The 11,385-nt window shown below is 41.2% G+C and overlaps 1 protein-coding gene across 1 annotated transcript in view; it reads left to right on the top strand.

Moving 5' to 3' along the window:
- Nucleotides 1-574: 574 nt before the first annotated feature.
- Nucleotides 575-11,385, top strand: part of LOC103807040 (lipoxygenase homology domain-containing protein 1-like) — a gene marked incomplete at both ends in the record, with an annotated part of 56,275 nt that continues 45,464 nt past the window's right edge. Inside the window, 5 exons of the mRNA XM_009079758.1 lie at nt 575-691; nt 5,137-5,299; nt 8,030-8,184; nt 9,015-9,224; nt 11,230-11,353. Coding sequence (XP_009078006.1) covers nt 575-691; nt 5,137-5,299; nt 8,030-8,184; nt 9,015-9,224; nt 11,230-11,353 — 769 coding nt within the window. The remainder of the gene's footprint in view (nt 692-5,136; nt 5,300-8,029; nt 8,185-9,014; nt 9,225-11,229; nt 11,354-11,385) is intronic.

The raw sequence follows: 11,385 nt of genomic DNA, 5'->3' as shown, positions 1-11,385 counted from the left end.
ATTAGAAAAAGGTTTTCCACTGGGGAGGTCGTGGCCCATGGGAGTGGTGGTTGCCCCAGCCCTGGCAGTGTTCAAGACCAGGTTGGATGAGGCCTTGAGCAACCTGATCTAGTGAGGAGGTGTCCCTGCCCATGGCAGGGATGGTTGAGACTAGGTGATCTGTCAGGTCTATTCCAACCCTTAAATTCTATGATTCTACGAAAATGTTCAAGGCCAGATTGGGTGGGTTTTGGACCAACCTGGTCTAGTTGAAGGTCTCACTGTCCATGGCAGGGGGGTTAGAACTAGATGGCCCTTAAGGTCCCTTCCCACCCAAACCATTGTAGGATTTTATTCTATGATTCTATAATTGAGGTCAATGCTAATATATGCTCACCTGGGACTTCATACAGATGGCAAAAATAAGAAATAAGCTAAAGAAGTTGCGTCTCAAAAGTCACCTGTTGTTCATGCCATATTTATTTATTTCACTTTTTTTTTATTTTGGGTTGGTTTTCTGTTTGTGGTTTTGAGGATCGTTTTATGTTGTCGCTTTGTTTTGTTTTGCTTTGCTTCTGCTTTGTTCTTCCTGTAGCTGGAGGATGTTGGTGACATAATTGAAAAGATTCGCATAGGACACAATGGTAGTGGAGTGAACTCCGGATGGCATTTGGACCATGTGACAATTCGGAGGCTGTTGCCAAGTGGGAAGGTAGGCCGTGAATACCAGCACTCTGCAATATGTTTCCATGAGCAGCCACTTCCACTTCCAAAAGCTCATCCTCTGTATACAAAGCGTGACTAACACTGAAAAATTACTCCCTCTAGAGCAATGCACACTAAATGAACTTGCTGTAGCTTGGAGATCTGGAGACAGCAAACATGTATTATTATGTTTTATTCTTCAAATATTGATGATAAGGATCTTCAGTCATTGCTTTCTTAAAGCTTCTTATTTTCATGTGTCATTCTGTTTTGAGGAATCAGAGGCAAGGGAGTGGAAAGTGAGTGTACTGTTTTAAAATAGAAGTATTGTTGCTAAACATGGACAAGAAATAATTAAATCACTCCCTTAATTCTGGAAGAATAAATGCAGGGAGCCAGTATAATTAAATGCAGTGCAAGTCCCTCAGTCACTCACATGAAAAAGATCAGGTTAGATCCCAGGATTTTTTGTTGCTCATGTCAACAGAATTAAGACAGTGCGGTCAAATTGGTCACCTTGAGCTTGTCCACATAAGAAACTGTTCCTTGGCTGTGCTTTCAGATGCTGGCTATAGGAACAGGAATGAAATTCAAAAGAAAATCACCTCTTCAGGGCCAGTCCAGAACTGGAGCGCGAGCTGTGCTTGCCAGCAAGCTCTCTCCTCTTGTCCTATCTCCCCTTATTCCAAAGAGATGTCAGCTTTTATCTCCGTCTCAGGTCTGCCCCCTCCTCAAGTGACTTCTAATACGAAGTTTTGGTGTAAACACGGCTCATTCAGTCATGGTGGGCCTGCTTCTCATCTTGTTTCCTCTTCTGAAATTTCCAGAACATGTTTTGTTCTGTTTGCTACACAATCAACTCAAAGGTCTGCCTTGAACATTCATCATCATAGAATCATGGAATCATTTAGGCTGGAAAAGCCCTCTAAGACCATTGAGTCCAACTGTTATCCCATCACTGCCAAGACTACCACTAACCCATATCCCCAAGTGCCAGATCTACATGGCTTTTAAAAAACCTCCAGGGATGGTGACACCACTGCCCTGGGCAACCTGTGCCAGCACTCAAACTACTCTTTCAGAGAGGAGATTTTCCCTAATATCCAATATAAACCTCCTCTGGTGCAACATGAGGTTGCTTCCTCTTGTCCTGTTGCTGGTTACCTGGGAGAAGAGACCAATCCCCACCTGGCTATGACCTTCTATCAAGCAGTTGCAGGAAGCAGAAAGGTCCTCCCTGAGCCTCATTTTCTATCATCTTTACAAGCTTCTTTACAAGCCAATACCCTCAGATTGTTACTCATGATCACCTTTTTGCCAGTCCGTTATTTTCAGACCCTCAGTATATTGCCTAACCCTTGACTTGTACAGCTTCATTAGGTTAATGGACAAGTTTATATTGTTTTCAGAGATGTTATTGGTCATAGACTAGGGAAGATTCAGAGGGGTATGTGCAAATGTGCGGAAACCAAGGGAAAAAAAGATTCTTGGGCTACCTCTTTCTATATTTACTATAAAGTGAGCATTTTGGGAAGTGCCTGAAAGCTCCATGTTGGGTGCTCTTCCATTAGCCCAGAAATCGTCTTGAGGCTGTACCCCCTGCAGTCATTGCAGCAGTTTTGAAGACAAGGTAGAGGGTGAGAAACCTGAAGGTGGAGGAAGGGAGGAAGACCCTGAACAGCTTAGAAAGAAAGAAATTTACAATTCTGCTGATCTTTTGATTATGACATGGGGAAAAAGGGAGAAAGCAGAGCACTGCATGATTCCACTGATCAGCTGCAGGATATTACAACCTGCCACAGGATAGCAATATGCTGCCAACACTTCTAAAAGCTGTGCTACCTGATTAGACTGTTAAGATGTGTCTAGATGTATCTGTAATGCTGAAAAAGAAAAATGAGGTCAGTAACTTTTCAGATTAAATTCAAAGCACTTGGGTAGGAAACTAGGATTGTTGCATGCTGAAAAAACTCCGTGTTGGCATGCCAGTTATATTTGGTAATTATATTTCATTTGTTACAACTTGGAGAAGAGAAAAGCACTGACTTTTAGCACAGTATAAGCTGAGACCCAGACTCAGACGCTAATGAAACAAATTCTGTTCAAGGCTGCAAGAGGATTTTACCGTGAGTAACATAGATCAGTGCACTCTACATCACTTAAATATTAATGCAGTCACTAACAAGAAAACTCCAGTAAAAACTGTGGCAATGACATAGTGATTAATGATAATGATTCAATTAACTCTTACAGTAACTGCATATTATGTCCACTGTGCAGGCACTTGGGTCCCTAGATATCCTATTAGCAAATAAACAGTGTTCACAGCAATGGTACATACAGCCAACAGTATGAATGTTTAGAAGCAGTTATAAGCTTCAGTGAGAGATGTCGCATCACTCTTGTGAAGTGGGATCTCTACTGGGAGGAGAGAGTTTCAGCACTGAAACATCATTCTGGAAAGCCCTCTCTTCCCAGTCTATAGCTGAGGAGATAAGCACTGTTAGTTTGCTCAGCATACAGTGAGATAGTACAGGTTAAGTGATCAGACAGCTAGTACAGAAATGAGGAGGCATAAATTGTGGCCAATCATTAGGTGCTGTATTCTGCCTGTACAGCAAAAATAGCAGTTGGAAGTAAAAGATTTGAAATTACCCGAAACGTTGCTGATTTTCTTTGACATAATTTTGTATGTCATGCTCCAAACCTCCTTATAGAGTTAAACATTGCAAGTCTGGGGTTAACCAGCAACACCACAGGAAGAGAAATTGTATTTTATTGACAGAAGAAGATTTAGGCTGTGTGAGCTCAAAAGGTTATTCTGCTACAGACTCAAGACACTCAGTCACAGAAGCTCCTTGGAGGAGTTCAGCTACTGCAGACCAACTTCTCTGGGATCTGTGACCTGTTCATTCCAGGTTAGCTGTGTCTGGAACAATACTCTGATCTTACATGCACAATGTGTTCCTCCCTAGTGCTACTGTCAGGCAGGGCAGGATCTGGCAGCTCCAGGCAGTACAGCACTGTAGTACACAGTAATAACAATATTTGAGATTGCTACAGTGAGAGCTATTCCATTCTCCCACTGTATATTATTATTTTAACATGTAACTTGTAAAAGTAGTGAAGAAAGGATCGTATATTGGCTAGATAAGTAATCACAACTGAGTAATTAGGGTGGAAATTGTTCATAAAGGGCAACTGCAAGAGAGCTGGAGACGAACTTTGACAAGGGCCTGGAGTGACAGGGCAAGGGGGAATGGATTCAAACTGGCCAGAGGGCAGGTTTAGGTTGGATACTGGTGAGAAATTGTTGGCTGTGAGAGTGGTGAGGCACTGGTACAAGTTGCCCAGATCACCTGTGGCTGTCCCATCCCTGGAAGTGTTGAGGGCCGGGTTGGATGGGTCTTGCAGGAACCTGGTCTAGTGATGAGCAGCTCTGCCCATGGCAGGGGATTAGAACAACATAAGCTTTAAGGTCCCTTCCAACCCAAACCATTTTGTGATTCTATTACCACACATTCATATATTATACATGACACTGATGGCACAGAGTACTGGAAAGATCAGGAAGTTCCTGTGCTGAATAAGAGAGAAGCTATGGAGTTCTCAGTAAAAAAAGCGCCACTTTCCTTTCTTCATTTAGTTACAGCAAGATTAAAACTAACTTCTTTTTTTATATTCTGTTCAGACTTGTGGCCTTTGCAACTTGCATGATGGCTCATGTCCCTTTCCTTATGGAGTCATAGCCTAGGGTGCACAGCACTTAGAAAGCTGCCTGGGTCTTAGTATCTTGGAGGCCTTATAGGAGTCTGTTCTAATGAATAGTCTGGGATTGATTTTCCAAATGGAAAACACATGTTCTATTGTTTATGTCCATTTGATGATATAAATCATATTTGTTTCCACCAAAGTGAAGTCAAAACAAAAGATCAAAAGTAAAATCAGTATTTTTCTCCTCTTAACTCATGTATGGGAATTGCCATACATGTTGACCAGTTGAGTCACAGAATTATAAGGCAAAATCTTGATTTGAGCTTCAAAAAAAAGCCCTACTGACTTCAAAGAGAATGCTTCTTGAATTAGGATAGAAGAGGGATTACTGAGTCTCAGTAAAACATGGCTTCAGCAGAAATAGTGCAGTCCTGATTAGAAATTTGCAAGATTGAAAACTGGGAAAGGCACAGATTACTGGATCATACAGCCAGTCTGAAACAGCCACTGAGAATACAGTTCCCTGCTGCACATTCAGTGCTTCTTCTCAGAGGACTCAGATGTCTTCTTTCCAAGGAAATATATTTCTATACACTATTTCAGGTCTGCCTGTACACATGCACATGCACACATGCATGAGTTGAAAATCCTTGCCTTCATGTCAGAGTATTTTCAAAAGTGAAATGCTAATGTGCTCTTGTTGTTTTAAAGAGATTATCTCTGGCATGTTTTCTCTAGGGCTCAGAAACTGTCACATTTCCATGTGAAAGATGGCTTGCAAAGTCTGAGGATGATGGCGAGACTGTCAGAGAACTGGTACCCTCTGATATTTATACTGAAAAACTCATGAAGGATGGGACACTCAAGAAGATACGGGAAGAAGTTGATGATGCATTAGAAGGTAATAGAGTTCCTGGAGTGGGTAGGGACCTATTTCTCTGATTTTTTTGAATAAAACATTTGGATGTGTGGTTCAGGTAAATGTAATGCAGGTACAAATGTTCAGTTTTTTCCCTCTTCCTCTTCTCTGGCCACTTGTAAAACTGAAAAACTTCTGTGCAGTAACATCATTATTTTCCTGTGGAGCTTTTAAGAACCTGTCACAGACACCCTTTCACACAGACATAGTTTGCATGTCTCCTCGGATGCCTAATAAAATATCTTGTCTTCCAGGTCATGTTAACATACTTGTTTGCCCAAGTCACCTGTCCTGTGCACTCTGCCCATTCCTTTACTACCCTATCAATCTGATTTATGCTCCTCTTTCCTCCCAAAGTTGCTTTTGCCTACTGCCTTTCAGGTACAAGTGGACACCCTTTAGAAATCTGGATCTGTGCAGCCACTTTCACCTCATTAAAGTGCCTCTGGGGAAGAAAATAAATTTGTATTCAGTTCTGAACCCACCTTAGAAAGTGTTGACATTTAGTGTTTGGCCCTACTGGTGCTGAAACAAGGGAATAAGGACTGAATTTTCATCCCTAACTTGTTGCTTCTGTATATGCTCAGCTGCTGGTACCTCTTTTATTTCCACTAAAAACAGTCCTCCCACCCAAAGCTCAGTCTGCCCTTTAGAGAGGCCATGAGCCTTCCTTGTCCTGAGCAGAGCTGCCATTTTCATTCTTGATTCTTGCATCTGGCAACAGAGAAAATAAATTTTTCACTGTTTCTTTTCTCTCAGAGTCTAATTTGCATTTACAGTACGAGATTGTCAAAGTGGAATTTATTTGGATTGTTAGTGTCTTCCTTTGCCAAGGGAAGAGGTGTCTTCTGGAAAGAAGGCAGGAGCTTTTGCAGTATGACCTTAGAAAAGAGAGATTATGAACTACATGGTAGCTCATGGGAGATTTTTTTTCCTGCAGAGGCAAATTCAATTTTAATATCAATTAGTAAGTTGCATGACACTGGCATAGATTTTCCAGAGAAGTGGCAGATGCCCCACCCCTGGAAACAGTCAAGATCAGGTTGGGTGGGCTCTGATAAACTGGTCTAGTGGAAGGTGTCCCTGCCCGTGGCAGCAGGGTTGGACTAGATGGCCTTTAAATGTCTCTTCCAGATCAAAGAAATTGATGATTCTATGATTCAATGACTGCTAGATGCCTGCATGACATTTTCCCTAACGTACTAATTTCCATTGCTTTACCTTGGATCGGTTACCAAGTGTTAACTAACCAAGGTGACTAATGTTTCCTTCTAAAGGCAAAACCTTAAAACAAGTTTAACAATCCATGGAATAGAAATTTTGGATAACTGAAGGTTTCTTTTGGCTGGGAGTTCGGGCTAAGTTTGGAAACTTCTGCTTTTGATATAAAATATCTGGGATGACAATTATATCTTCTGCTTCTTTATGAGTCCTCATACATCTTGGGCAGTGACACAATGTAAATGACAGTGATGGCAAATCACCTTGTGTTACTCTGAGGATCATCATTTTTTTTTTTTATAAGAGACTGTTTCAGGCCTGAAGGTCTCTAGAACTGGGAAACAAAAGCCAAAGAGGGATGCATTGACTAATTAGACTATATGCACTGCTTGTTTCATTACTAATGTATCAGTTGCCTCTCAAATACAAAGCTATAGGTCTGTAGGACATATGTGAAAAGACAAACCAGAAAACCCAGCATTGCACCTAGCCTGATTGATGTTCTCAGGTGGTAATTCTGATCCATTTCTTAGAGAAATCGATGGAAATCTTTCATGGATGACAAAGCAGAATAGGCTCTTTTTTACTATGAAAGAAAAAAAGGCAATATAGCAATTTTCTTCAGTGTTGTTAATGTACAAAGAATCCTAACTAAGACTTTGTGCCTCTTCCTCATTTGCATTGCCCTGGGATTTGCAAAGTATTCTCCATAGCTCATATGCCACCAGGGTAATCAGAGACTTGTGCAGTCCCTCATTGTTTTCTTGGAGAGTATGCTTTCAGTAACTGTTTGTTTTCCTCATGTAATTGGGAAAAAAGTACCAAAATAAAAACAGAGGTATTTAACAGGTTTAGGAAAGCACATTACTAAAGGCTTGATGAGGTTTTATTGTCTCAGCATTAAGCAAGCTAAAGAGAAAGGGTATTTAAACAGAACAGCTCCAACACTTCCTTAATTAAATACTGTCTCAGCAGAAATACCCAGAAACCTGTTCTCTTTCTGTTTGAGGAATTTACAGAGATACATGCCATTAACTCGTGTAGTAATTTGCACATCCAAATCCCTGGAGTTTATGGAAGATGGAGTATTAAGGATTCACAGCACTGAATGACTCGTTCTCAGATCTATGTCCCTTGACATATGAAAAGGTGCTGAGTTCCCTGATTTGTATTGACTTCCCATCCAGTAATAACCATAATGATTCATTGCTTTTTAAACTGTGAACTGTGCGATCAAAGGAATGCACAGGCATTGATTAGATGGAGGAAAGCAAAGTCAGCAAATTGCAGCCCAGGTGATCATTTGGATTTCCAGTTTCTCCAATCTTTGGATCAGAAACCTGAAAGGAAGAGCCATATGGGATTTAAAACCTCCAAGAACTGAGCAATGAGCAGAAAATCTGGGGTACATCTTCTTAAGTAAATTTGGTATCTAACATAGATCTTAATAGATTACCTGACCTGAAATCATGTCTCTGTTTCTTTCTGCAGTTCACACATACAAGATCAGCGTGTTCACTGGAGATATCTATGGTGCTGGGACAGATGCTAATGTTTTCCTAAATATCTATGGAGATATGGGGGACATGGGAGAGAGAAAACTCAGTAAATCTGAAACAAACTTCAACAAGTTTGAAAGAGGACAGGTACAAATGCAGTGGGTTAATAACACTTTCCATTTCTCAGTCTTTAACCTAACAAGTCCATGACTGTCTTTATAGACTGCATTTTCCTATGAGAGATGAATTGATTGATTCCATTTGCCACATTATTATCTCTTAAAATGCTTTGTATGGATTGTCAGCTGGGTACAATAACTGACAGCCACTGCAGTAAGTGGGCAGATGTTTCTGTGAAGTCACTGTTGGACAAATTTTGAGCTTGGCCTATATAAAGTGGCTTGAAGTGTTAGCTGCATATTTGGGATCACACAAATCCTGGGTCCTCGCATTCCCATAGCCTCTGTGCAACAGATTTCCGTGTACATGGTATGTTTTGGAATTCACAACAAAGCATTATTATTGATGGCACCTAAACTGTGGCTGTGTTTGAAAAAATCACACCAAAAGTGATGCTCTCTGGTCAGTCCATGAGTCACATTCACAGACTCACATGGAGATACTCAGATGTAATGACGGCAAAGATTGTCTTATCTGGATTGTCCATAGGAATCTAAGTGGATTAGAAATAGAGGTATACTTAAACTTAAAAGTCTTCCAGGCTTTCAATATTCTAACTGGTTGTAAATGTGATGTTTTTGCATCTCCCCTCCTAGCAGAAGCAGGCCTCTGCAGAACAGTTTCAGCTTACAGATATGCCTCTATAGCTTGCTGCAAAGTTTTTTAGCCAAGCACCATCTTGTGATACGGAATTTAAACACGCACCATGCTCTGCAGTCTCTGTTTTTTGCTTTTGCTCAGTAGCTGATCTTTTGAGAGTTTGTTAACAGAATCAACTGCTCTTGAACACTCTACAGGAGGATACATTTACTATAGAGGCTGTGGACCTTGGCATTTTATACAAGATCAAGATTCGTCACGACAATAGTATGTTCAGTCCTGACTGGTTTCTGGAAAAGGTAGAGATTTTGGATGAGACAACAGAGGAGTCATTCGTTTTCCTATGTGAACGCTGGCTCTCTAAGAAGAAAGAGGACAAAAAGATAGAGCGTACTCTTTATGAACAGGTACAGTTATGGCTCAAAGCAGATCCCACTGCTACTAATAAAATTAAAATTATTTGATATCTTGTTGAAGTTCAAGACAGCTCATTAGGGGCTGAGGGTTTTTTTGGCTTATCCAAAATGAATTGCTGATTTTCAGACAAGAGCTGAAAGTAAGGCCACTCTCAGCCCATTATCTGTAATTTGCTATTTCAACAGAAAAATCAAGGAGCTTAAGTGGAACTCTTCAGATGAGAGTTCAGTACCTTGCTGATACACAGCAGAGTATATTTTCCTACTGCTGTGCTCACAAAGTAGGTCAGTAATGGGTCCCACTATTCATAGTCCTCAAGCCAAAATACAGGGTCATTTGACTTCATCCTTACTGTATTGGATGGGCTTATCTCTTCAGCTCCTTTTTCCACCACAGCCAAACATAAAAAGTCTGGTCTCTTTGCTACCACTCAAAGCACAAAATGCTTTTTAGTGAAATGCCCTTTCTACTTGCACACTCTCTATTGCTTATCAGCCTAATAGAGCTAATTGGAATTCGAGGTACATGCTCTAATTAAAATTAGCAAGCAAGATTAATAGACTTCTCTTTCTTCTATACATTGAGACATAATAAAGCAGCTGATTATAATTCCATTGTATTTAAGGAGTCAACTTTGCAAAATAGTCACTTTTTAATTGACAGTCACCACTAAAATTATCATCAGTGAAATTGCGCCAGACTCATCCTGAATACAACAGAGCAGATGTAAGAGGAGTTATGCCATGGATGAGTGTTGCCATATGCTTTCTCCTAAAACTGCAGCAGACAATGCTATGAATGCTTGTGGTCACACTTACCCCATTGCTCATATCAATTCACAATGAGGAAAACTAATCACTCATGTGTTGTTTTTTTTAAATTATGTGACTGTGTGGTAAGAGCCTCATTTATTAGACAATGACATCAAACGCATTGTCAGTAACTCTTCAAATACAATAGATGTTTCATATCATTCAGCTTTACAGTGCTCTGCCTCTTATGCTCTTTCACCTGTATTAAATGAGCAGCCCTGCCAGGAAGGACTTGGAGGTGCTAGTGGATGAGAGGCTGGACATGACCCAGGATGTGCCCTGGCAGCCCAGAAACCACACATGTCCTGGGCTCATCCCTGGCAGTGTGGGCAGCAGATGGGGGCTGGATTCTGCCCCTCTGCTCCACTGAGGTTACCTCCAACTGCAGTGTTACCTCCAACTCTGGGATCCCTAGTACAGAAAGGACATCGACCTGATGGGGACCAGAGGAAGGCAACTCAGTTGATTAGAGGCATGGAGCTCCTTTCCTATGAGGAGATGCTGAGAGAATTGGGATTGTTCTTCCTAGAAAAGAGAAGACTTTGGGGTGGCCTATTTGCATCTTTCCGGTACCTGAAGGGAGCTTACAAGAAAGATAGAGAGGGACCATTGACAGCATGTAGTGACAAGACCAAGGGTAATGGATTCAAAATGACAGAGAGTAGGTTTAGGTTAGATATTAGAAAAAAAATCCTGACTGTGAGAGGAGTGAGGCACTGACACAGGTTGCCAAAAGAAGTTGTGGATACCCTGTCTCTCGAAGTGTTCAAGGTCAGACTGGACAAGGCTTGGAGCAATCTGGTCTAGTGGAAGGTGTTCCTGCCTGTGTCAGGGTGTTGGAATTATTTCTTCTTTAAGGTCCCTTCCAACACAAAATGTTCTATGATTCTATGAAATTTGAATCTGCTCCATCCATCTGAATTTCCTGTGGCTACTGCTCACACTAGTGGCAGAGGAAAAGTCACAACTCACCATCAAAGTCTGTTTCTTTTATTATAACACACATATAAAATGGCTTGTCAAGGTTACCAGCGAAGTAAATTGATTTGACCTACACTGAACAAAAAGGTGCCCAGGGAACTACAGGGATTTCTTCTCATGTTGCTCTTGGAGGTACATGGGAACAACTGACAACACTTGAGCACTCAACCTTGTTACACTCCTGTATATGCCTTCCAACTAGAGCTACGATGGTGAGCGAAACAGCCTGGATGACTGCTCTCTCAGCACGTCAAGTCAGGATAGCAATGAGAACCCGAACGAGCCAAGAAAATCCCGCTTGGTCAAGGCGGCAGAAGAAGGCTCATGTGAGTGAGCATGCATGAGTGTTTGGTTGCAT

The sequence above is a fragment of the Acanthisitta chloris genome, unplaced genomic scaffold (assembly GCF_000695815.1).
Source record: "Acanthisitta chloris isolate BGI_N310 unplaced genomic scaffold, ASM69581v1 scaffold3878, whole genome shotgun sequence".
Taxonomy (NCBI): Eukaryota; Metazoa; Chordata; class Aves; order Passeriformes; family Acanthisittidae; genus Acanthisitta; species Acanthisitta chloris.
This window is presented reverse-complemented; position numbering and strand designations above follow the sequence as displayed.